This window comes from Blennius ocellaris (genome assembly GCF_963422515.1).
Source record: "Blennius ocellaris genome assembly, chromosome: 3".
Lineage (NCBI taxonomy): Eukaryota > Metazoa > Chordata > Actinopteri > Blenniiformes > Blenniidae > Blennius > Blennius ocellaris.
The window spans coordinates 21,597,846-21,623,242 of record NC_137652.1 but is presented as its reverse complement, the minus strand read 5'-3'; the positions used below and the strand labels follow the sequence as shown (position 1 = coordinate 21,623,242).

The following is a 25,397-nucleotide window of genomic DNA, read 5'->3' as shown; positions in this document are numbered from 1 at the left end:
CCATGGATCCCCTCTATCTTCCTTCTTCATCTCTGCCTCCAGAAACTCCCTCTACTCTCCCCCTGTCCTCATCTGTGGTCATCAGTGCGTTTTTCTCAAACCTTTCTGGCTAAAACAGTTGATGTTACTGCCATCTCGTGGTCATAATGACAAAGAGTTTTAAAAAATCAATTTACCACTAATACTACTAGTACTACTCCTACTAGTACTACTACTAGTAGTACTACTACTGCCACCATAGAAATGTACTGTATATGTATAGTTTATATACGTCTATGACTGCCACTGTCAACTCATTGAAACACCACTATATTGACAAATATATTTATGTTTTTGTTCACAACAGTATCAGCAGCAGCAGCAGCAGCAACAACAACAACAATACAATAATAATAATAATAATAATACAAATGTTTTATAACTTGAGAATTTACCTATGAAAGTGTCACATAAATTAAATCAAATGACTAAAGTGTGTTCATATTGTCTAAATGGTGCAGTGACAGCAGAGGATGGCAGGTAGTCTGTGAGGAGGAAGGGGGGGGGAGGAAGAGGAGGAAGAGGAGGAAGGGGCAGCCTCACTCCCTCAGAGCTTTATCGTCCTCACTGTTGTTCTAATCCGTTCTTAGGAGGCTTAGTGGACTTCAGGTTAGGTTGACCACGACGAGTCTCAAGAGAGAAGAAGCGTTCATATTTACTCTGTCCAGGATTCACAATTTATCTGAACTTTTATTGTTATTTTATACTTTTGAGATCGTCCCTGAACCAAAGCTGTCAGGATGAAGGACCGACTGGCGCAGCTGAAGGAGGTAGGTCATTTTAATGTGCAGGTACTCACTTTTATTTCCTGAGGTGAGCGCCAAGAACGGCGTGTAAAATTAACACCTGCCCTCGTATTAATAAATATCTGGGGATTTACGGCTTCACCGTTCTGAATAAAGTGCAACTCCTGCTGAGAGTGTTAGTGTTTGAAGCCCCCTCCTCTCTAAAGACCCCAGCAGACCGAGAACAGTTCATTAGAAGCTCGTTAAGTCCAAACAGATTAATTCATTGCTTGGTTGGAGTCGTGAGCGTGAGGCCAGTAGCGCGTGCGATGCGAGTTGCGCCTCCACCTGACTGGTCTGGGCGGGTCACGTGACACAGAGAGGCAACTACCACTATTCAGGTAACAAACAGTCAGGGGGCCACCAAAGGTTAAACTGGAGGCTAAAATACATTGAATGAGCAGGTTAACACTTTCAGATTGAGCGGAAGTGAAATAAACGTATTTATTTTTCCTGCATTGATCGTAGCAGGAATGGAAAAATAGGGGAAAACGTACATTTCTTGTGGACAGGCTACATTTGTGTACATTATTATCTTTCAGAGATGTAAATAATATGATAACATACAGTTTAATATGGTGTTCAGTCAATCCCAATCAAGGTAGGCCCTCTCTTTGACCCTCCCACAATTAGGCAGCTCTGCTCTGGCACATGGCACCATGAGAGGAAATACTTCTTCTTCCCAAGATGGACATATGTGGGTGGAGCTGGGGCTGGATTTGGACTAATAAACTTTGAACACAAAGTGTTTTGGACCAAGAGCCATGCAAAAGTTTTTATAAAGCTGTAGAATAGGACCCCTTTAAACAAGACAAAGCTGTTTTTCATACCAACATGACAATCAAAAATGTACAAATGTAACAAATTATACATATTGCAGAATGCAACTTGGCACATGAAATAAAGTACTGAACCAACACAGGAACTATCACAATGACAATCCTACATGTCAGTCACATCTGCCTGTGTGTCCATTAGCACATATTCAATTATCCGAGGGTGCTCAGTTCAATTGTTCTAAGTATATCTTCACTTCTCCAGATGTATTAAACCTACGCAGGACATCTTTACAAGATTAGGAAAGGTTTATTTTTCCACATCATCAGTATCTGCCTAGGAAAATGTACATCTTCTGGTATACGGCTCCAAACAACGAGAGCAGCTTCAACCCCAAAAGCTTCGGGAAATGGATCTATTTTAAAACTCTGATAGTATTGAACACTTGAAAATTTTAATAATGAGGGATTATTTGAGTTGTAAAGAACCCTGAAAAGATTTCAGCCAAATTTTCTTTCACATGTCGAGCCCATCCTCAGACTCCCTCTGAGGAGTTCCGATAATTTTGGAGCACATTTTAATATTATTTAAGCTGTTTTTGTCTTTTACAGAAAGCCCATTGTACCAGCAGGTAACAGGAAAGCTTAAAAGGCTTTCAATAAAAGAATGGTGAACTTTTTGTGAAATTGTCTCACAGACATTAAAAGAATTTAGCTTCCTCATTAAACGGACTATTTGTTGACACTGTTTGGCAACCAGGCTTAATGTTTAAGTCGAATTTAAGCTGTGAGTCAAACACAGTTCCTAGATATTTATAGGAGTCTACGATTTCAACCTTTTGATTGTGAATGGTGCTTTCTTGTGGCCTGTCATTGTTCTGTCTGAAGTCGATGATCAGCTCCTTGGTTTTTAGCACGTTCTTATCGCACCATTCCACAAAAGCAGGTAAGGCCTGGAACAGAAGACGATTTACTGAACACCTTCACTGAACACTAAACACCTGATAAAGTCTGACTAGATTTCCCTGATTTCATGTCCTGATGCTCTCGTGATTGTTCACCCAGCTGCTCGTTGCCATGTGAATTAAAAGATTAAAAGATTTACGTGCCATGATTGTTCAGTGAGTCTGATGTTGGAGAATGGAATAAACATGTTTTGTCCAAAGTAAATTCTTATTTCAATATATCATCTTTTCGTGTTGTAATGTCATGTACCTTCACAGGAATGCCTTCAAACCTTCATAAACATTATTTTAGTCACATCCACAGTAAGAATATCAGACAAGTAGTGGTTTGAAGATCTTAAACCAATTCCTATTTGGATCATGAAAATGGGATTTAATGGGATTTTTTTGGTGAGTTTGATGTTAAAGTCTTCCTGAAATCTCTGCGTTTAACAGAAGAGTGATTCTGGGGGTGACGACATCGTGGTTCCTGTGGAAAATGAAGCTTTTATGGATGATTTCTTTGCTCAGGTATTCGTATTGTGTCCATCTCATCTCTAATAACACGCGAATAAACGTACCTTCACCTCACTGCTGTCTGTGTGACTCTTTGCCTTTCAGATTGAAGATATCCGCGTCAGCATTGATAAGATTGACGAGAGCGTCTCAGAAATCAAGAAACTGTACTCCACCATCCTGTCGGCGCCCACGTCTGAACAGAGTATCTGTCTCCAGCACAAGTTCAGCACGTCGAAGTGTCTTAGTGTCTCTGTTACTGCTGCTCATAGTGTCTGTGCTCTCTCTTTCAGAAACGCAGGACGACCTTGAAGCTCTCACTAATGAAATCAAAAAGTCAGCCAACAACGCAAGAAACAAGCTTAAAAGTGAGTATTCTCACTGTTGGAGGGGCTGGAGGAGGCAATGGCTCATAACGCTTAGAAATATGTCTCCATCATACAGAGAATATGGTAGAAATACTACAAGTTCAGTCTGGAACCCACAGCCACCAAAACACAGTTCATATGATAAATAAAACAAAACAAAAACACTTGCTTTAAGTGCCATGTACATTATGATATGAAAACTTTTCTGTGTGATTTTCTACTGCAGATTTGTGATAAGTAACTCATTGAAAGTACTTCTAATATTATGTTTAAGGTGCTGTACACCTGATCAAAATCCATTTTGGAAACATCCTTTTTTTCTCGCCTCTGTGTGTGTGTGTGTGTGTGTGTGTGTGTGTGTGTGTGTGTGTGTGTGTGTGTGTGTGTGTGTGTGTGTGTGTGTATGTGTGTGTGTGTGTGTGTGTGTGTGTGCGCGCGCGCGCGTGCGCGAAGGTATTGAACGTCAGCTTGAGTCGAATACAGACGAGAGAGCCTCGGCCGACCTCAGGATACGCAAGTCACAGGTCAGATGATACAGAAACATAAAATCAACCATATTTTCCAGACTATTGGGCGCAGCTGAATATAAGCCACACCAGCAAAATTTAAAAAGAAAAAAAAAAAGTACATTATTTAGGCCCCACTTGACTATAAGCCGCAGGTGTCAACGCTGTAACAATGCAGGAACTTCCCTGCGGGAAAAAACGTGGAGGCCTGCTTATTTCAGATATGAACTTGACAGCAGCTTTGCACTTTATTCTCCAGCACCTGATCTCTGACCTGAAGTCAGCTTATGTCCTTTTATAATGTTATAAATTTATCATGTTAGCAGGATTGGACACAAGCAAGTCATTTTTGGCCTACATGCCTTACGTCTCACAGCAGTGATGGAGTGTAAATGTAGTAAAATGAAAGTATACACACACTCTCAGTCACACGGGCAGTAGCTGATGTTATGGATCCTTTATTTCTAACTGAGTTTGTCCTTCTCATGAGAGCAAACTGATTATGAAAAATCCCAGTGAGCAAAAACACAATAGTCAGAACTTCTTTCGCACTGACGATAGAAACTCTCTTGGTTGGAGGGCATCATTCTATTTTGTTTCCTGCAGCATGCAATCCTGGCTAAGAAGTTCGTAGAAGTGATGACAAAGTACAACGAGGCTCAGGTAGACTTCAGAGACAAGAGCAAAGGACGAATCGCCCGTCAGCTGGAGATCAGTAAGTCATTCACACGTGCACACGCAAACGTTTTTCAGTATCTAAAGAGGGGTAGGTGGAGATTTACTTTATTAAAATGGATCCAGTGAAAGCTGCTCTTGTGCTTTATTTGGTTAATATTATAACGCCACATTTACTTTGATATCCAGATGCTAATTTAAAATGAACTTTCAAACACAAATTTCCAACTTTTGGCTGTTTATATGTCAGTTGTACAAGTTTTAAATGTTTCACACACTATTGTTATCATCCTTTTCTATGTTTTTTTAATGAGTGTCCCAATGTAATGTTTTGCGACTCAAAGGTTTAGAAATGTGCAAAGTCCATTTTTAATCATGTCAACAGTGAAACATTTCCATAGTAATAATTTGGGTTTTATAATTTGACAGCGGGAAAAGCGACCACTGACGAGGAGCTGGAGGAAATGCTGGAAGGAGGAAACTCTGCTGTCTTCACCGCCGGGGTAATTATATCACCCTACTTAAAATGTGTCAGGTTCCTGTTTGTTGAAGTTTGACAACTTGTCTCATTCCCTTTTATGTTATTTCTCTCTCCCCTCACACCCTTCTTTCCTTCCTCAGATAATGGATTCGAAGATCAACCAGCAGGCCCTGAATGAGATAGAAGCTCGTCATAAAGACATCATGAGACTGGAAAGCAGCATTAAGGAACTCCATGACATGTTTGTGGATATCGCCATGCTCGTGGAAAACCAGGTACACATAGTCACACTCCACAGCTAATCGGGTTCGTTCAGACATCGGGGACAGTGAAACACAGAGAGCGGGGAACAGCCACACAGAAACACAGACGCACTCAGGCGAAGGTGAAACACATCAGGGTGAGGAACAGCAATCAGGCATGAGGACAGGAAGTCAAGGAGCCTGAAACCAGAGACAGAGTTGGAATCTTCCAAAAAAAAAAAAAAACCCAGCAACAGAACATGAACTTGACGGTTATATTGTTTGTGACCTGTCAGAAAGAAACACAGTTTTTTCTCAAAACTCACATGAAGTCTTTGCTGAGCCTTGACCGGTGTATCGTGCACACAATGACTGGGGCACACATGAGATTCACACGTTGACATTTAGCTTGAAACAGAAGCTCCTTTACGACAACTGGGTTGTTTTTTTTTCTTTTTCCGCTGGACTATTTCATGTATTCAGTAATTGTTATGGAAAAAAAGGCTCTTTGAGCGGTTCATGCTTCGCTTTCAATAATATAATTGATCAAATATAGGGAGAAGGGACACAACCTTTTATTTTTTCTGTGTATTTGTGTATTTTAAACATTTAGTGTGCTTCTCAGTTTCCTGAAATACGTGAGACGAATGTCAGAAATGTGTGTTGTAATCTGTTTGTGTATTTTCTCACCGCGCTGCTTCTAAGGGAGGAATGATCGACAGGATTGAAAGCAACATGGACCAGTCGGTGGGCTTCGTGGAGAGAGCCGTGGCAGACACCAAGAAGGCAGCTAAATTCCAGCAGGAGGCGCGCCGGGTGAGTTTCAACTGAAACTGCCTGAAACACAAGACTCTGGGAAACACTGGGCGGCATGGTGCGGTTGATAGAGCGCTCGTCCCCCCAATCGGAAAGTTTCACTTGTCCATGTGCCGAAGTGTCATTGAGCAAGACACTGAGTCCCAAATTGGGTTCAGAGGTGGGAGGCCGAGTGGCTGAAAGCTCTGGACCTCATGGAGGTCATGCAGGCTGAAGAGACAGTGAGGCTGAATGAGGAGGCACACCTGAGAGTGAGGTTATGGAGGAGTGAAGTTATGGGTGGACCTCGAATATCAGAAGTAAAACTTTAAAGTGAATGCATGGTTGATCTGGTGGTCTGTGTGTCATCTGCATGGCAATGAAACTGTAAATTGTATACATGAAAAGGATGCCTGGGGATGGGGCCCAGTGTAGAGCCTTGGGGGACACCTGAGGAGACGGCTTTTATGTAAAAGATCTAAACTGCACGGCACGCACTTTCCTTTTATAGATCCCAATCGACCTGGAAGGTTGCGCAGTTCATATCCCGCCCTCGACACGCCCACTTTCTACCATCAATGGCCAATGCGAAGTGCCTCGTCAATATTTTTGCATCTCAATCAGCCTGTTGATCGCCGGCATTTGACGCTAAATCCTGTCAGAAAAGACAAAGAAAAGGAATAGACTGATATCGTCCACATGAATGTTTAGATCTCCAATCTGTTGTGTTGTGTTGTGTTGTGTTGTGGCTTTTGTTAAGCAACGCAAGCTTTCCCATTCAGGTTTCAGCTTTGTGTATGCCTTGTGTGAACATGTGTTGTCATTTGGAATTGGTTGTGATTCTTTTGTTATTCAGTTGAAGTTGACACTGTTCAATTGACTCTCCTCTCTCTCTCTCTCTCTCTCTCTCTCTCTCTCTCTCTCTCTCTCTCTCTCTCTCTCAGAAACAAATGATGATCTTCTGCTGCTGTGTGATTCTGGCCCTCGTCCTGGGTTCCTTCCTCTACAGTTTCATCAAATAAGAGAAGTGAAGGATTCCAGGAACCAGCTGAGCTCTCGGGACGAGATGAGGTGGAGCTGCGGGACCAGTGAGACCAGAACTCCTCTCATGGGGTCCTGACTTCACTTCACACAGGTTTATTTAAAGTTACTGTGTATTTCCACATTCACACGACAGACTGCTTTGGATTTTTTTTGTCTCTGGCTTTGAACTCTGTGTGGTCACTTTAGCAGCGTTTGTATCAAATTGAATGGTGTTTGTGAGGTAATTTCCAGCTAATGATGGTTTGTGTGTGTTTTTGGATCTGTGACCAGTGCTTATTTTAGACAACTGAATATGTAATTGAATTGACAATACCTGATCAGTTATAGCAACACAACAAATTTTGATTAATTGTCATGATACATCGTCTTTTCTTCAACACGACTTTTTCTACAGTGGAGGCAAACTCTTAAAGCTAATTTACCACCCGGCCGGACAAAATACATCACAGTATTAAAATCCAAATCTCATACATCAAGAATGAAAGTCGCACTATCAGTCATTAAGATTACAGACATGAAAATATTTGAGAACTACAGCCAAAAAGCAGTACCAGAGGCTTATGTTCACTCTAACCAAATTTAACTATGTTTACATTACATGCTTGCTGTGTTAAAATGTGTCTTTTATAGAAAAAAATATTCATTTGAGCTCCACTTTTTCCCTTTTGATCACAATGACTTGTTAGTTTTCCCAGACTGGCCCACAAGAAATGTATTATGAGAAAATGTAATGAGGACGTAATGAGAAATTATGAATGAAATGAAAATGTATTTCACTTGCTGCATGCAATACAACTGCTTTGCTTTTAGTTTGAAAGTGGCCGTTGAATTTTTCCAGTTTTAGACCTTGTGGATCGGTGTATTGTTCTCCATCTTCATTATGTTGAAGATTTGGTTATTTAAACCTGCAAATAAAAATGTCACTGAAGCAGAAACAGAAATGTTTTAATGACACAATGGACAATTTTGCTTTCATTGTCCGTTCACTACCCATGCAGATCTGTGAAAGTTTATTTTTCAGTGAAACCTTTTTTTTACTAAAACACTGTTTGGACACTGTTCAGAATTTGTCAGCATGTTTCTCCACCGCCAACATGAAACCAATTACAAGACAGGAAGCGCCTCATGTCCATAAAAATCACTAAAATCATCACCACAGTGGCATCTCTACAGGAGCCAGTACACAACAAACAAGTCACTATCGTGAGTATTGACACAGTTCCTGTTGCTCCCTTGTACATTTGTCCTGTTGTTTGTGTGTGTTTCACTCTGGATCCATGCTGCGGTGCCAATACATGTGCTATCAACTACATATTCAGTTTATCATGCTGTGGATGACGTGCACCTGCGATGAGTTTTCTCAAGTCAATGACCAAAACGAAACCACTGACGATTTCACGCAATGTTTTACTGATAAAGCGACGAACAGTAGATTAGTTATCGAAATCAGTCTCACTGTGTGGATTTAGGTATAGAATTAGATACAGCCCTGCTCCATTTGACTAAACTGACACAGCGTGAGGTGTTTTTTCTGTTTGAGTTTGTTTGTTGTTTGTATGTTTATTATAAAGACTGAACTCAGTTTTAATGTGTGTGCACCCCAGCGCTTGTTCATAGAACTGAAATAACTCATTGTGGTTTGTTTCTGATGCCACAGTCCTACAGTCACCATGTCTTCCAACTGTAGATTTCATGATGATGATGATGATGATGGTGATGATGATTATGATGACTCAGTGCTTTGTTATTAGTAGTTTTGCGACATTTGACAACGCGATGTGTGATTTTCATGTGTCTTTGATTCCTTCCCTGCTTGTTTAAGATCTGTGACTTTGTAGAAGTCAAAGTGAGGCCCTGGGAAGTTTCCATTTGTACAGACTTGTTTTCTGGCTTTGTCCACTTGTCAACACAAATAAAAACAAGAGTCTCTTATTTATTTTGTTCAACTTCTTGAAATGTGTTTATTTTACTGTCCTTCATGTCAACCTTCAATTTCACTGGATAATAGCTAGTTTCCAATAAGTCCAAAGATCTTTGTAAACTTTCAGATTAATTTTTTTGTCTTCAGGAAACACTTTTGATTGTAATTAGCATAGGTTTATTTGGACATGTGGTCCTCGTTGTTAACAGAAAATTGATGAGTGAAAAATGTACACACATCCTTGTAAAGCAGCAAATTCTCACTGATATCCATGAAATGTACAACTTTAATACAAATGTACAGTTTTAGCCTGAAGGGGAGCTACGATTGCAAAGAAGATTCTAGATCTTTCTGCAGATTTGAAACATAAAGCTCAAAGTCAAGCCACCTGTGGGCAGTTTCGCATTCAAAGTCAACCCATTCATTATAATTTGGAATGCAATAAAATTCATTGAAGTTATCACAGGCTGATTGTACAGTGGAGTAGCAGTTAACTACTGGCTCTAAAGTGCCCGAAAGCCTGAATGTGAGTGTGTTTTTGTCTTGTGATGAGTGTGTGACCCTTCCATGGAATAACCCTTTTTTCATCCAGTGTTGGGATCAGCAGCAACAACATCACTCTGAACAGAAGATGGATGAAACTGCAAGCTGCTTTATAGCTTTGGATATGTCAGGCCATTGTTAAATGGGCTTGATGGTGAAATTCATTAATTGTCTTTAAAAAACAACAAACAACGTAACGAGATCAAGTTGGTTGAAAAGCATTTTTTAAACGGACGATCGCTTATTGAATCGTTCTTCTTTGCACTAAAACATAGGGAAATCTTTGAAGGTCCCGTTAATAGTAAATAATTAGTATAGTTTGGTTGTTATGGTTTTTTGGATAGCCGTCAAGATGACGTCGAGTGGTTTGTGATCCCCGAACTAATGACTCAGACCCTATTGTTTATAACATCACGTCAGGTCGCTCGTGGTTTTATTTTGTTTATAAATGATTACTGGCATTGTGTTTGACTCGTGAATGCGCGTCATACTTTGGCTTGTTGTGTTCCTCTCGCTCGCCGTACATGTTTGATAGACAGGTGCATTCCGCCAATCACAAGAGCCGATAAACACTTTCCAGCCAATCAGCAGCCAGTCGCCCAAAGTCCACTTTCCTTATATGGAGATGCGGTCGCTTCCTCGTTGAGGCGGAGGCAACAAAACGTGTCGCAGTGATGTGAGGTCGTAGCAGAGCAGAACGGCCCAACGGGACTTTCACGCCCGGACGATACTGCAGACGTGTGAAAGTGTGCGAATCAATCCTCACCATGGGGGTAAGTTCATAGAAACCCGTTATTTTTAGCTAATTTCCGTCACGTATGGTGGATGATTGTTATATTGGGCTACGGGTAGGGGCGGGGTTTGGAAGACTATCACTGCGCTATTGGCTAGTTCTTTTTGACAGGCGGCGTCTCCATCCAGTAACGGTAAGCGTCAGGCAACATTGGCCAATAGTGTGAGAGAGATTTCAACCCGTACTGCCATTGGCCTATTGGTCACTTCTCTTGATTTGTATTGGTTATTCTAGACCAATCATAATCGACAAACGCTCCTGTGAGTGACAATGCTGTGGTCCAATGAATGCCTCGCCGGCATATCTGTGATTGGCTTAGTTCAGATTTATGGGCGGGGCTTCGTGATGTTTGTGATGGACGGAAAATGGCGGCTGTTCGTAGACTGCGTTAACTTTATGCTGTTAGTAGTGACTGTAGTAGAACAATACATGTTTTTAGTGGTTGACGAGAGATAAATAATTGTAGATATTTGCATATTTTAATGCGACGTACAGACCCTTGTTGGTATTAATAAGACGAGTGCGATAAAAGCTGCGTTGGCTTGTGCAAGTGGGAAACAAAGCTCAACACTTGAGGACGCCTCTGATATTATTATTATCATCATCATTATTATTAATAAAAAAAAACCACGGTAATGCACACAACATTATCATTTGTGAAATGAAGTTCTGTTGGCGGTTTTTTTGTGGACGCATGTGTTGAAGGCAGTGAGTCTCGAGAAGCGGTAAATGTTGCAGCCGTGTAGAATAATGGGCAAATCTCGATTTGGTTTGTATTAACGGCAGTCTGGTCGGTCACGATATGTGTGAGTTAACATACAAGTGAGTTAAGTGAAGCTCCTGCTGGAGACACTCCTCCCAGCTCTGTTTACTGTCCGGTGGAGCCACGAGGCTCCATGTGGTTTAAGAACCCGCGCTGATCGCTGGATGTCAACCGATGATGGATGATTCAAAGCCTCGGTACAGCAAAAGGCTGGTAAGTTTGAAACTCGGCTGACCACGATGTTCACACTGTACGAAGCTTAAAAAACAATCGGTGACCTTTGTGTTAAAAGTGCATGCTTCGGTCCAAGCTAGACAGGTAGACCGAGAAGGTAACCAGTCCTCACCCTGTGTAACTTTAAATCTGAAGTGCTTTTTGTTTTTTTTGTTTTTTACAAAATCTATCCTGAGTGGGGTGACCAATCCCACCATAATAAGATTGTATGTAATCTAAATCAAGCTTTTGTGTTGAAGTCTCCTGCTGCATTGGGGTGAGGCGAGCTGGGTCCATCAGCATTTGTCTTCACTGTAATATTGTCAAAATCAAGTCAGTAACCATCAATGGATTGTGTGGTTCTTATACATCAGGTGTATAACACAAATGACTGTGATATAAAAGCCGCTGTATGGACTCAAGAACACATTTAATAAATAATAGTAATAGATAATAATAATAATAATGCATTTAATTTCTTATGCACTTTTCTTTTAAAGAAGCTTCAAGTGCTACATGCACATTAAAAAGAAGCAACACAAACACCAAAATTAACAATGAACACTTTTGTTTTGACACAGTGTCTCTCTAAAGGCAGGACCCTGAATTTAAAGTGCCAGAGATGAAGTTCCTGAAGTTTTATCGAGCAGCAAACGGAATGAACTGAGATCACAGTGATGGCAGAGGTTGAGCGGGGGTCAAGCTAAAGATGTAGAAAGATCCCGTGGAGATATAGTGCCAACTCTTGAACAGCAAAAATACTTTAATCAAGACTGAGAACACATTTTGTTGGTCAAAGAAGCAGCGCTACGGCAAGTCAACATATCACTTATCCGAACTTTATTCCAACATACAGTCATCAAATTAGAAAGTGGAACCTCTTTCTTTCATAAAACAGTGACATTTCTTTCATTGAATGGTGAATATAGCTTATATAATATTTTGAAAGGCTTCAGGATGGTAATGGAATAATTGAAAGCAGATCTTGTGAGGTTGTTGAGTTGGTTATTTGGCTCAGACCAACTGGGATACAAGCTTAAACGTATAAAACCAGCCTTCGCTTCGGTGGCTGACGCTGCTGTTCTGTGAAGTTTAATGGTGCCGATTTGTGACGGGTGGCTTCGTCATGAATAAAACGCCAACTTGTGTCTGTGTGATGACTGGGTGAGGGGCCGAATGTGAAACTGTTTCGCTAGTGTAGCTGCTTATGACACCCGTCAAACCCGGTATTAACCTAATCTTATTGCATGGTTGAAAGCTGTACAGATAGTAGTAAAAAAGGGGGGGTGGAGATTATCGAGGGGTTGGGTTGGGGATTAGCCTCATCTCACGTGTCGTGACCTGGGACTCCCTCTGTTCTCTTCCTGTCACTTGGTCTCTCTTATGTAAATATTTCGAATGAGCACACTCGGACTCAAAAGTACCTTTGCTCAGTGCTTTAGTGTGAAAATGTCTTCAGACACTAAACGAGTTCAAATACATTAATCCTTCCTGCTCCTTCGGCTCGAACTTCTGTGAGCACGAGTCGTGATTTAAAAAAAATAAATAAATAAAAAAGTTCTCGTCAGTTTAAATCTTCCCCTCTGTGTCCTCTCCACAGCGTGCCGGTACCCGGCGTCGTTACCATGACGACGGCATCTCTGACGAGGAGATCGATGGGAGGAGGATGTTTGACCTGGAGGAGAAAGTGACCAGCGAGAGATTTGGCTCTGACCGAATCGTCCGCCTGCTGGGGAGAGGTAGGTCGAGCCGAGTCTGCAGTTTGTGTGGAATGATGATGATTAAAAACACAATAAAATAACAAAAGACAACAAAACGTTAATTTGTTTCTTTGTGTCAGACTTTTCATACGAGTACGTTCAGAGAGGCGGTCTGAGGGACCCCATCCTGTTTGAGAAACCTGAAGGACTTGGAATCATGTAAGCCGCCGCGCAGCTTCCCTTCATTCTTCTGTTTTCAACAGAGCATCAGTAACCTGCTTGTATTGTTGTTTGTTCAGGATGCCAGAACGTGACTTCAGTGTCAATGACGTCAAGATGTTTGTGGGTAAGACTCAGGGCTCTGTATTACGTGTGTTCATGTATGTACACACACAACCAGAGTATTTATAATGAAGTGCATCGTTTCGAGGTTTCCAGTCACTGAACTGGAGCTTTCCTCCTCTCAGGCAGCAGGCGGATGATCGACGTGATGGATGTGAGCACTCAGAAGGGGACTGAAATGTCCATGGCCCAGTGGACACGTTACTACGAGACCCCCCCGTCTCAGAGGGAGAGGCTCTACAACGTCATCAGTCTGGAGTTCAGCCACACCAAGCTGGAGAACCTGGTCAGGAGACCGGCCACGGTACGAGCACGACACGGCTGTCTAGGATTTAGGATTCAAATGGAAGCCTTGAACTGAGAGGTCTGTGTCTTTGTCTGTGTCTGTGTCTGTGTGTAGGTTGATCTCATCGACTGGGTTGACAACATGTGGCCTCGTCACCTGAAAGAGAGACAGAGAGATTCCACAAACTCCATCAATGACATGCAGTACCCGAAAGTACAGAAGTAAGTTCACTATAACTGAAACCAAATCAGTGTGTAAAAAAAAAATAGGGATGCACCCATACCAGTATCGGTTATCGGTTCGATACCAGTCATTAGTACTTGTGCTGCTAAAACTGTCACTGCTGCCACGACACCGATGCCACTTTACGGTACTTCACTGCAAGGCGCCAGTAAGGAGCACACAGCTGGCTCCAAGCCGTTTTTCTTTAAAAAGGAGTTAACTAAACAACTCGTGCAAAGCAGACGATTCATAAGTTGAGATTACAGTTGCAATGTCGCGTATCTGCGGTGCTCTAAACCCCGCCTACATTTTCACCGTACTTTCTGCAGAGGAAAGATTTGTCTCGAGTTACGCTTCGTCATACTGCTCCGTACCACTCAGTTCCATCCCTGCGCTTTTTGTGCGGCGGAAACGAGGCGAGATGCAAGTTCTCAAACACTACTAATTTTGGAAAACAGTGGTATCGGTGCATCCCCAGTCAAAAAAACAAAACAAAAACACTGTTTTGACCCTTCCTTCATTGGATCTGTGAACTGAATCAGAGTTTTGACGTGCGCTTTGTACTGATGGCGTCGTTTCCTCTCAGATACTGCCTGATGAGTGTGGAGGGCTGCTTCACCGACTTCCACATCGACTTCGGGGGGACGTCAGTGTGGTATCACATCCTGAGGGGGAGCAAGGTGGGTACTGATGTGTGACTCCAGATCAGAGTGGGGAGAGTGTCTCCTACAGGCCTGCCTCTGCCTGAACACACCTGACTAGAGATAGGAAGCATCACTCCTTTGACATGAAGCCCCCCCCCCAGGACGAAGAGAGCCTGACCCCACCCACCTCCGTCCCGTGATGTTCCCACAGTGTTGACGTGTGTGTGTGTGTGTGTGTGTGTGTTTTCAGGTGTTCTGGCTGATCCCGCCGACCCCCCAGAACCTGGAGCTGTATGAGAACTGGGTCCTGTCGGGGAAACAGGGGGACTTCTTCCTGGGAGACCGAGCGTCAGACTGTCAGAGGATCGAGCTGAAGCAGGGCTACACCTTCATCATCCCCTCAGGTTAAACGAGGAGCTGATAAAATGTGAAAAGCAGGAAGTGAGCGGTGTGACGGGAGCTGAACGTCCCTGTGTTGATGCTCAGGTTGGATCCATGCCGTGTACACTCCCGTGGACTCGATGGTGTTTGGAGGAAACTTCCTGCACAGCTTCAACATCCCGACGCAGCTGAGCATCTGTAACATCGAGGACAGAACGAGAGTAGGTGCAAACGCCAGCCGGTCGTATCTCTGAATACGACCAGAGATGGATTTCAAAGAGTTTTTTTTTTTTTTTTTTTTTCCTCCATCGCAGGTTCCAGTGAAGTTCCGTTATCCTTTCTACTACGAGATGTGCTGGTACGTGTTGGAGCGTTACGTCTTCAGCATGACCAAGACCTCCTACCTCACACCAGAGTTCCAGAAACACTCGCTGGGGATTGGTAAGAGCAAAGTATTTGTTTTTCAAAAGAAGAAGGCAACGCAGTGAAAAGTTTGCTTGTGAAGTATGAAAGTCACACTGTGAATTTCTGAAACATGCATGAATCCTGCAAATAGATGACCTGCTTCTACAACATTTCATTGTTTTTGCAGCATTAAATGTTGCATCATCTTCAAATTGTACTCATTTTGGACGTACTGTAGAATGATGTTTAACCATCTTCTCCCCAAGGTCTGAAGAAGCCGCCTGGCTCTGACATGTCCAGCGGGCAGGTAAAGGAGGAGGAGGAGGAGGAGGAGGAGGAGGAAGAAGACGAGGATGAGGACGAGGAGGGTGACAGCGATGAGGAGCAGGCCGACAAACCTGCGGGTAAAACCCACCTGACTCCTCTGGAGCTGGACGGACTGTGGAACCTGCTGGGGAAACTGGAGGCGCTGCCCTCCAACAAGAAGTGCGTCCCCGCGGGGATACACAACGCCCCGGCTCTCATCACACACATCAAGGTACTCGTCGTGTGTGTGTGTGTGTGTGTGCGTGTGTGTGTGCGTGTGTGTGTGTGTGTGTGTGTTCCCCGAGCCGCCCGCCTCACCTCTCGCGTCTGTGCAGGCTCTACTGAAGGAACACGCCAACGACAACGCCAAGCTGTCCTACACAGGGAAACCCATCATCAGGTGGCCAAAGAGGGTGAGTGGTCGGAACAGTCTGCTGCGTTACAAGCAAAATACCAGGATGTAGAGGAAACTGCAGGGTTTCCCCTACATTCATTTAGGAGTGGCGGGCCACTCTAAATAATACAGGTTCATGTTTTTATTCCAAACATAAGACGCGTTCTCATTTGAAACGTTCAAAATGTGTCTCGTAAACGGAGACGCTCTCGTCCCTCTCGTGTCGAACAGTAACGTGTTCGGCCTCATCATTCGATCTCCAAATTAATATCGTGTGTCTTCGTCTGTTGCAGCCGTCGTGGTACCAGCCTCCTCCTCCACCTGCTCCGCCGCCTCGCCCCAAGCTGGTCTCCACCCCCATCATCTCGCGGCCTCAGAAACCGGCCTCGTCCATGTCGGTGCTGCGGCGGCGCAGGGTCAGGTGCGTGGCGGCTGACACCGCACCTTCCCTTCGACGGTCTTTCGTCCCGCTTTCTTGACGCCGGCGTCTCTCTGCGTGCAGGTGTAAGCGCTGCGAAGCCTGCGTGAGGCCCGAGTGTGGCGAGTGTAACTTCTGCAGAGACATGAAGAAGTTCGGGGGTCCGGGGAAGCTGAAGCAGACCTGCGTGCTGCGGCAGTGTCTCTCTGTAAGAACTCTTGTTGTTTGTAGTCATTCGTTCCACTCCCTTTACACGGTATTCATTTATGTATGTATTCATACTGTGGAGATGAACAACTGATGGCATAATCTGTAAAAAATGCAACTACATAGACCTGTTCACTCGCATTGCTTTGATTCACCTAAAAATGGATTTGACCGTTTATATTGGTGTTTTATTGTGTGTGTGTGTGTGTGTGTGTAGCCGGGCCTCCCGCTGTCTGCAGTGTGTGAGATCTGTAAGGAGCCCAACCAGGAGGAGACGGGAGACCCGTCGCTCACTCTGATGGAGTGCTCCAACTGTGCACAGATCGTCCATCCTGCCTGCCTCACGGTAAAACACACACACACACTTCAATACTGCTCTGCGTACAGTGTGCCGCACATTACAGCAAGTCCAGCTGAGACGGTGTGAATTGTAGATATTTCTTTTTCATTCCGAAAATCTCGCCTCAAAAAAGTTGAATATAAATGAGACGTTGTAGCATATCCCAGGCAGTGTTATAGCAGAGTGGCTTCGGGTTTGTTTTGTACTATTCTTGTGAAATGATCCTGTAATTAAAGGGAAACATTATCTTTTGTAACACTTGTATGATTTGAAGAAATGTCAAAAATGCATTTTATAATCTATTCTCAAGAATCAATCCATCAGTTTGTCTCCTGAAGATGAGTTTCTTCACAGTTTAGCTACAAGCAGACGGGCAGTGTTTATTCATTCAGTTGAGATCCAAAGAGATGTAGGGAGAAGTATAGTAAGGTTTTAGGTTCCCGTCTTTGATTCTGAGTAACTAATGTGAATATAATTAATGCGTGCAGGTTCCAGGTGAAGGAGTGACCAACAAAGACCTGCCCAGCTGCTGGGAGTGTCCAAAGTGTGTCCAGGGCCTCACCGACCCCGAGGTACAGTGTCTGAACAACACACACACACACACACACACACACACACACACACACACACACACACACACACACACACACACACACACACACACACACACACACACACACACACACACACACACACACACACACACACACTTGGTGGCAGGCTGTGAAAGCTAACAGGTGTGTCTCCTGTTTGTTTTTCATGATTTTCTTCATTACTTTCTTTCTTTTTTTTCCTTTTTTTTTTTTCTCCCTCTGGGTGGCTCTACTTTCTGTTATGTTTGGGTTTATTTGCCTCCGTCAGTCATCAGGCAGCGATGACCAGCAGCCCCCCCGCCCCCTGGTCCTCAGGCTGGGCCCCGGGCCCTCTGCTACCGTAGGGGGTCCTGCGGGCTCCCTGCAGGATGGCGAGGTTGTCCGCTGTGGTTTCTTCCCTCCTCCCTCTCCCCTTCCCTCCTGTTCTTCCTCCTCCTCCTCAGCGTCACTTCTCTTGGTGGCGGCCCCTCTGCCTTCTCAGCCAATCAGCTCGAGACTGGTGAGAGGAGCCGCCTGCTCTGCGTACTATATCACGTCGTCTTTCACGTGCACCTCACCCCACTTCTTTTTTTCTTTTTTTTTCTACCCCCCCCCTCTCCCATCTGTTTTACTAGAATCGGCACAAATCCTGAAGGAAATGTCAAATATCTGATGCGGAGTCATTGTGTTTTCTTTCAGGAGTTGTGTCTGCTCCTCTTCCTCCCCCCCATTGTTTTCCCCCACTTCTCCTCATGACTTTTCATATCCAACATGTGCGTTCAGCAAAGACGACATTCCTGCTGCTTCGAGTGCATCGCGTCTCTTGTGCTCATGAAATGGTTCAAACGTGTCTGAAAACCATTCGATCTGTTCATTATAGAAGTGTGTGGTTGAATCTCTGAAGGGAACCATTCATCACAATCTGACTGCGACAGTCACACGGGAGATCAAACTTTCTTTTTATCTGCCGTTTTAAACTGGATTGTCGATCCACAGGAAACCAAAAAAAACCAAAGTTATGTTTCCTGTTTTAATATTTACTGGAGAAAACAACATATGTTTATAATAAAGCATTTAAATGGCTCAGTCTAGTTTTTTTTTTTTTTTTTAAACCAACATACTCGTTCACATTTCAGACTCTGGGAGCCTGAAAGTGAACTTTCTCTTCATCGGTGTGTTTGACTGTATAATTTAAGACGGCTTTAATCATTGTCACACAAAAAACCCGCCAGTTTTACAGAAGTCTCTGAGAGCTGCTAAGTTTTCTCGATGAAGGGGAGAGAACACACAGGGACGTCCGATGGTGAATATTTTCAGAGCGAAATGAAGAGTTTATTGGATCCATTGACGATGGTGGGAAGATCATTTTTACTTTACTTCATTGTAAGACAGGCCTTTTGTGTAACTACTGTTCTCTTAAATGCATTTTCCCTTAATGTTTATAAGGCAAGTGACCCTGTTTGGTGCGTCTGTAAAAACTGTAAAACAAAACTGTATTTTATCATGAAATGTCAGTTGATGGTTTTGGGTTTAAAGTTGTTCAACACCGGCGTTAAAGTCTTGAAGTATAAGAATAGAATTTATTGGCACAACAGGGAAAATGTTCAAGAAATTTCGAAAGAGTTCCTTTTTAAAAGTCCCACAGTCATCCTTGTTAATTTCCACTATTCATCCATACTTTCTGAGGGATTCCTTGTATCTCACTGGAGGAAGAGCTCCGTCACAACTTGACCCTCCGATACCGAAATTTATGGCCCTGAATCGATTCGCGGAGGTACTTTTGACTGAAGCTGTGGATATTTGTGTTTATAGGCCATGTTTTGTTTTTAATTCAGCAGAATGCTACTATTTTCCCTTATTTCATGTCGGTTCAAAACACTTTTGTGGTGGTCTGTTTGTGTCAACACGATGGCAGACAAACGACAACATCACCTCATGTTCCTCCCTTCACCTTGTTTTGTGGCTGTGTACAGTGTTCACTGTGTGTGGTGTCGATGCGCTGTGGGCTCTCTGTGGGGGAGGGGGCCGCCGCGGGGCCACCCAGCTTAAAGCTTTCCCGCACAAATGTAAAAGACCAGTGACGTTGTTTTTCACAGCAACGTTAGAATGAAGTCAGAGCTGACGCAGAGATTGTGGTGGTTGTTGTTGGGTTTTTTTTTATGGCAGTGACACTTTTCTTCTTGTCCCGGCAGGTTAAAAGTGACCGGGCAGACGCTCTTCCAGTGGTGAGTTTCAGTCAGGACGCTGTCAGCCTTGTTTGCATATTAACGTCTCATTTTTAGGCCAAATGATCTCTTATATATTGGGATTTTGACACCAGTAGAAAACAACTCGGTTGGTTTCAAGAGCTGAAGTTTATATCCAAGCTTTTAACTTCTTTTATATAAATGAGTAAAAAAAGACTGTTTACAATTCTCTGATCATTTCATTGAAAGCTCTGCTTTTAAGAATGTTTCAGATTGTGGCTTTTCTTGATGCCCTATAGACTTTAAACATTATTTCTTACTGAAGAAAGGCAACGATGTGGTCCTGTGAGTCACTTTGATTTTTACCTGTGAAAAGCGTTGCTTCACTGCGTCTCCGCTCTGTTTCCCGGCTGCTTGTAGAAAAGGAAAGCCGCAGCACTGCTGGACGCTCGCATGGCAAAGATCTACCGACGGCATCGACACAGCCGCGACGATGACGACTCCGCCAGCGACGACGAAGACGAAGGTTTGTCGCGGCTCCTTGCCGGAGACGCCAATTTTCCTACAAGCTCGTTCCAAACTGCAAACGTATGGCGGTCGTTACTCACCGGATTGCATACCTGGAATCTGCAGCACAGAGGAGAAAGATGGCGCTCCACGCTCGGGGCGGTCACTCCTCCAGGAGGGCGTTCGGGGCCAACAGGCGGAGCCTGTTGCGAGGAGGCTCCGCCCTCAGGAGCAACAGGGCGGGCTTCGTGACGGCCGGCTCCTCCATCCTCAAGCTAAAGCGAGGCGCTGGCATGAAGGATGGCGTGCGGAGGGGAAGAGGCGTCCGGCTGCGGGGAGGATCCAGGATGCAGCGCAGGGGAGACGACTCCGAGGACTCTGACGAAGACGACGACGACGACGACGACGAAGAGGACGAAGAGGAGGACGAGGATGAGGAGGACAGCGAAGACGGGGAGAAGGAGCGGCTGCAGCACCGGCGCAGGAGGCGGCGCCGGACGGATGAGGATGAGGACGAGGACGAGGACAGCGAGGGGCAGGAGTTCGACCCGGAGGAGGAAGAGATGGACACGCTGGAGGATGACGAGGAGGACGACGACGAGGCGGAGGACGAAGGGCGCTGGGACTCGGACCCGGAGCCACCGGTGCTCCTGGTGTCTGACCTGAACGACGACCTGCTCAGTGGATCCTACCTCACTGTGACTCTTCAGCGCCCCCACAAGGCCAGGAAACAGTCTGGTGAGAGTTTGAAATAAAATTTTATTTCTAAAGTTCCTTTCGATCAGGAAATGATTCACATTAAAAAACAACAACTTCTGAATACAGAATAGAAGCTGATGGAGAATTTTGGTGCTCAGAAACAAGCTCATCTTAAAGGGCAGTTTAGAACATTTTCTGTCAGAAGATCAATAAAGAAGTTTCTAAATGAATAAATAATTTACAGTCAATCTAAAAAATGGTTGTTATATGTTCCCTTTACTTTGTATGGGTGAGTAATAGAGAAACTGAAGGATTTGTGTGCTTTTCAGATCCAATAGTTGGGTTTTATTAACAGGTGGTACATTACAGTGACAATCTTAGAGGCAAATAGTAAAAAAAAAATGGCCACAATTTTAATGATTATTCTTCAAATAAGTTTTAAGTTGTCTTCAGCCGGTGATTGTTTGCTGTACAATTATGTCAAAGTGATAAAACACACACAGTTTATCACAGGCAAGCGATTTTGTTATCAGTTTTACGTGTTTTTTTTTTTTTTGTCTTGAGTGTCATTGATGATCCAAACTGTTATTCGAATGAGTTTGTTCTCCGTTGCCCAGGCTCCATCGTTCCCAAGCTGGAAGCGGCGATGGGTCCTCGCAGCGCCGCCGGGGGCGCCGCGACGCCGCAGGGCTTCATCCAGAGGAAAAGCGCTCTGTCCAAACCTTCGCGGCTGAAGAGTGACGGCTCGGCGGCGGACGGCGGAACCCCAAGGGGACCCGGCAGGTATACAACGTGAACCGTGGCTGACCGCCGATACGACTCTGCCAAGTTTGTGCTTCACCGTCATGCCGTCTGGTCTGCCAGGCCCCGTCTGCGCGGGAGCCACGGTGACAGAGCCTCCCGTGCTCGCTCTGCGTCTTCCTCGGACGAAGAGGAAGCGGCCGCGGCCGCGGCGGCAGCGGCCACCCTGTCCCACCCCTCTCTGCTGTCCTCGCCGTCCTTCAAAGACGTAGGCAACGAGCAGGGCGGCGAGAAGGAGGTGTGGGTGTCGGTGTTCATGTACCTGAACAGAGCCGAGCTGCTGGCCTGCATGACCGTGTGCAAGGCCTGGTACAAGTGGTACGTCTCCGTCTGCTGTCTGCCCGTTCTCACCGCGTCTCCCGTGCGGCCTCATTGTGGTGTTCTTGCTATGGTGTCTCCCATGGCGTGCAGGAGCTGCGACAAGCGTCTGTGGAGCCACATCGACGTGAGCCGCTGCAGTCCGCTCAGCAACCAGGCTCTGGCGGGAATCGTCAAACGGCAGCCGGCGTCTCTGGACCTTTCCTGGACTCCTCTGGCCAAGAGACAGCTCAATTGTCTGCTCACCAGACTGCCAGGTACCGAGCCACCGAACCACCAGACCGCCAGGGATAGACTTGATTAAAACGGCGACGAGCAGGTAGCAGCACGCTAACCACGCCCAGGCTGGTTTGCCATCATTTACAGTGACTGACGGAAGGTGTAAAGGTTTCAGGAAGTTGATGAGACACGTTGAGCCTCGGAGCACGTTTCCTTTCCCCCCTTCGTCTAATGCAGGGGTCGGCAACCTTTGGGCCCGTTTCCCACTGAACACAACACCCACATTTTAATTTTGACACTGCCCCAGGCGGACCATGCCAGGAGGACACGACACACAAAACCTTCTTCACTGCTGGTTACCAACTTACAACTAATAAACTAAACTACATGAACCAAGCAACAAAAACACAACACAATTATTACCAACACTACAAACCTAACATAACCCCCATTAATTGCATTTAAAACACGACAAACAGAAACTCCCATAATGCATTGCAGCTCTCGGCTCCTTTATTGTGACACATCATTAAAATGGAAGATATATGTGGGAGATCTGGAATTTTTAGAACCACGAGTGTGAGTGGTGCGGCTTTCAATGTCCTGTAGTTGTTGTGTAATTCACTAGAATTTGCCGTCACTCTCAACAAGTCTGCAATGAACCTCCTGGAACTGTCGGCGCTCCGCAGCGCACCGGTTTTCCTGTGAAAGGTACAGGAAGCTCCCAGCTTCAGATACCAGTTGATCCGCTGTCATGACCTGCAGCTGCAATTCTCCGTTCTTCATGCCATTATTGTTGCGTAATGACGTTACATCGCTGCGTCGTTCACGACCCGCCTACATTTTACGCCACTCTTTGTAGCGGGACTGCGCTCTGGGGTGCGCTTTGCCTCCTTACGTCCCTCCGGGATGAACTGCAGTAGGACAGAGGCTCAAGGAGCCGCGGGTTGCCGACCCCCGCTCTAATGAATGTATTCAGTGGACAGAGACGTTGGGACAGACCCGTGACGGTTCCTGTGTGTTCAGGTCTGAGGGAGCTGAGGGTGACCGGCCTGTCCTGGTCCTGCCTGTCGGCCATGGTTTCTCCCAGTCTGCCTCACCTGCGGTTGCTGGACCTGCGCTGGTGTGAAGGTGTGAATGACGTCCAGATCAAAGAGATGGTCAGCCCACCGGGTGAGTGTCCAGACAGGAGAAACTCCAGACGGACAGTGATTCCGCCACACATCTGCTTTTGGGTTGTACTCGAATGAAAAGCTGGATGTTTTTTTTTCTCTGCATCCGCTGTTCCACGTGTTTTCCATGTTCAGCTCGTCCGAACTGAGGAGATGTTTTCTTTGCATGTTCATGCGACTTTTATCTGTGGTGCCGTGATGAACTGTTCTGTGTCTTTCCATGAGCTTATTCACATTTCGCTGTGGTTTAAATCGGGTTTCTTAAAGCCTTAAAGAGGAAGAGAAATTTAAACCAGGGCCCGACCAATATGGATTTGTTCGGGCTCCATTCTGATAACTAGGGAACAAAAACTATCCGATAATCAATATGCGTCGTTATAAACTTAACACTGACGTAAACTGCTTAGTCTTACACGAGGCATGAAATGCACCATTGGCTTTTCAGGCTTCACTCTGCTGTGAGGTGACGCGTCCTCTGCTGGTCACATAACACATTACATCAGACAAACACAATATTCCTGTATGTTACTAGTGAAAAAAACAAAAAAAAAAGAGCGTGAACATCAGTATCGATTACCGTTTATCCTCCATGGCTTTAACCAGTCAGACCCGAGATTAAGCCCCCTTTTCAAGTTGGCGACTTTTATTCCGACAGTCGCGGTGCTGATCGCGTTTTGTTCCCACGGCCTGCCGCAGGATCGGAGTCGTCCCGCAGTCGCCTGAGGAACATGGTGACGCTGCGCCTGTCGGGCCTGGACGTCACCGACTCCACCCTGCGGCTGCTGCAGCGCCACATGCCGCAGCTGGAGCGCCTCGACCTCTCCCACTGCAAGAACGTCAGCGACGTCTCCATCGGCCTGCTGGCCGCCGCCGGGTCGCACACGCGCAACAAACTCAGCGAGCTCCTTCTGGCAGGTGAGCGGCGTGTCGCCACAAGCCTTGTGGTTTAGCCCTCAAAGAGAGAGGGGCAAAATGAACACGTGTTGGCGCACAAAACCAAACAACGAGACCAGAAGTAGCTCCCTCACTGCTTTAGTAGAACCTGGAACACAGGAGTTCAGCACATTTGGGGTCATTTGTTGCGTTTATAAAAAATAAGCAGGATTTATTGGACGTTTAATCTTAATTTCCCAACTTCAGGCTTTAACTAAAGATATTTTGCTGAACTGGTACGTCAGATTTGTGTATATTCAAAGGTTATTATAGTAATATCCGAGTTGTTTCACACTCTTCTGTTCCTTAAAAATCAAATGTTAACCTATTTCAGTGCTCTGGTGATCACTCATGTGGAAAACTCCTCCCGTCTGTGTTGCAGGCTGCAGCGAGCTGACAGACGGCTGTCTGTCCTACCTGAAGCGTCTCCACTCCGTCACCCTGCTCGACCTCCGAGGCTGTACCGGCGTCAGCCGCCGAGCCTGCGACGCCTTCATCTCCGACCTGTCCCACGTCGCCCTCTTCTGTATGATGGAGGAGAAGCTCATCCAGCGCCTCGACTGACGTTGAACTGGACGCTCCGAGACGCTTAACGCGTCTGTCTCTTGTTGTTGTCCAGACGCATTGTGTTGTATGTACATAGGTTGTTTTTTTAATGTTTGTTTTGTTATTGGACAAGAACAAAATAAAAGGTGAATTGTTGACCAATTGTTGTATTCGGGGTAAAACTGTCACCACCAGCAGGGGGTGCTGCAGCTGTGCAGAGAACTCGAAAACCGCAAGAATGCAGGTTTGTATGACTGGAAATGCAAAGTAAATGTACAGATCTGCTGCTGGTAGAGGGGAGGGGCAACTTGCAACCAGAGTTATCACAGCTTATTTAAAGTAGTAACTTTAAAGCTCCCATATTATCCAAAATTCCCTTTCTTGTGGTTTTCTAA

At 45.0% G+C, this 25,397-nt stretch overlaps 2 protein-coding genes across 3 annotated transcripts; both read left to right on the top strand.

Moving 5' to 3' along the window:
• Positions 1-779: 779 nt before the first annotated feature.
• Positions 780-7,149, top strand: stx3a (syntaxin 3a; the record flags this gene model as incomplete). The annotated part of the gene is made up of 10 exons (XM_080520520.1): positions 780-809; positions 3,001-3,075; positions 3,166-3,265; positions 3,354-3,428; positions 3,882-3,952; positions 4,541-4,649; positions 5,039-5,112; positions 5,231-5,365; positions 6,038-6,148; positions 7,072-7,149. The coding sequence occupies 10 exons, from the start codon at positions 780-782 to the stop codon at positions 7,147-7,149; spliced, it is 858 nt and encodes a 285-aa protein (XP_080376646.1).
• A 3,124-nt stretch (positions 7,150-10,273) lies between these two features.
• kdm2aa (lysine (K)-specific demethylase 2Aa) lies at positions 10,274-25,158 on the top strand. Of its 2 annotated transcripts, none has more exons than XM_080494206.1 (25): positions 10,274-10,408; positions 13,005-13,143; positions 13,245-13,323; positions 13,404-13,450; positions 13,572-13,750; positions 13,847-13,953; positions 14,541-14,634; positions 14,849-15,002; positions 15,085-15,200; positions 15,294-15,420; positions 15,651-15,922; positions 16,026-16,103; positions 16,378-16,505; positions 16,587-16,710; positions 16,927-17,055; positions 17,538-17,621; positions 19,814-19,846; positions 20,228-20,333; positions 20,441-21,052; positions 21,631-21,796; positions 21,878-22,132; positions 22,226-22,389; positions 23,378-23,524; positions 24,220-24,438; positions 24,839-25,158. In XM_080494206.1, the coding sequence occupies exons 1-25, from the start codon at positions 10,403-10,405 to the stop codon at positions 25,018-25,020; spliced, it is 3,747 nt and encodes a 1,248-aa protein (XP_080350332.1). In that variant the 5' UTR covers positions 10,274-10,402; the 3' UTR covers positions 25,021-25,158. The 2 variants fall into 2 exon arrangements, with proteins under 2 accessions (XP_080350332.1, XP_080350331.1); XM_080494205.1 differs by lacking the exon at positions 10,274-10,408 and adding an exon at positions 10,795-11,404.
• The last annotated feature ends 239 nt before the right edge of the window (positions 25,159-25,397 follow it).

What these genes read in the sequence shown, in the direction of transcription:
- kdm2aa (XM_080494205.1), top strand. Translation starts at nt 11,366, where the DNA reads ATGATGGATGATTCAAAGCCTCGGTACAGCAAAAGGCTG. An exon ending in TGACGTCAAGATGTTTGTGG is followed by an intron (nt 13,451 to 13,571) that starts GTAAGACTCAGG and finishes TCCTCCTCTCAG; the next exon opens with GCAGCAGGCGGATGATCGAC. An exon ending in ACATCGAGGACAGAACGAGA is followed by an intron (nt 15,201 to 15,293) that starts GTAGGTGCAAAC and finishes CCTCCATCGCAG; the next exon opens with GTTCCAGTGAAGTTCCGTTA.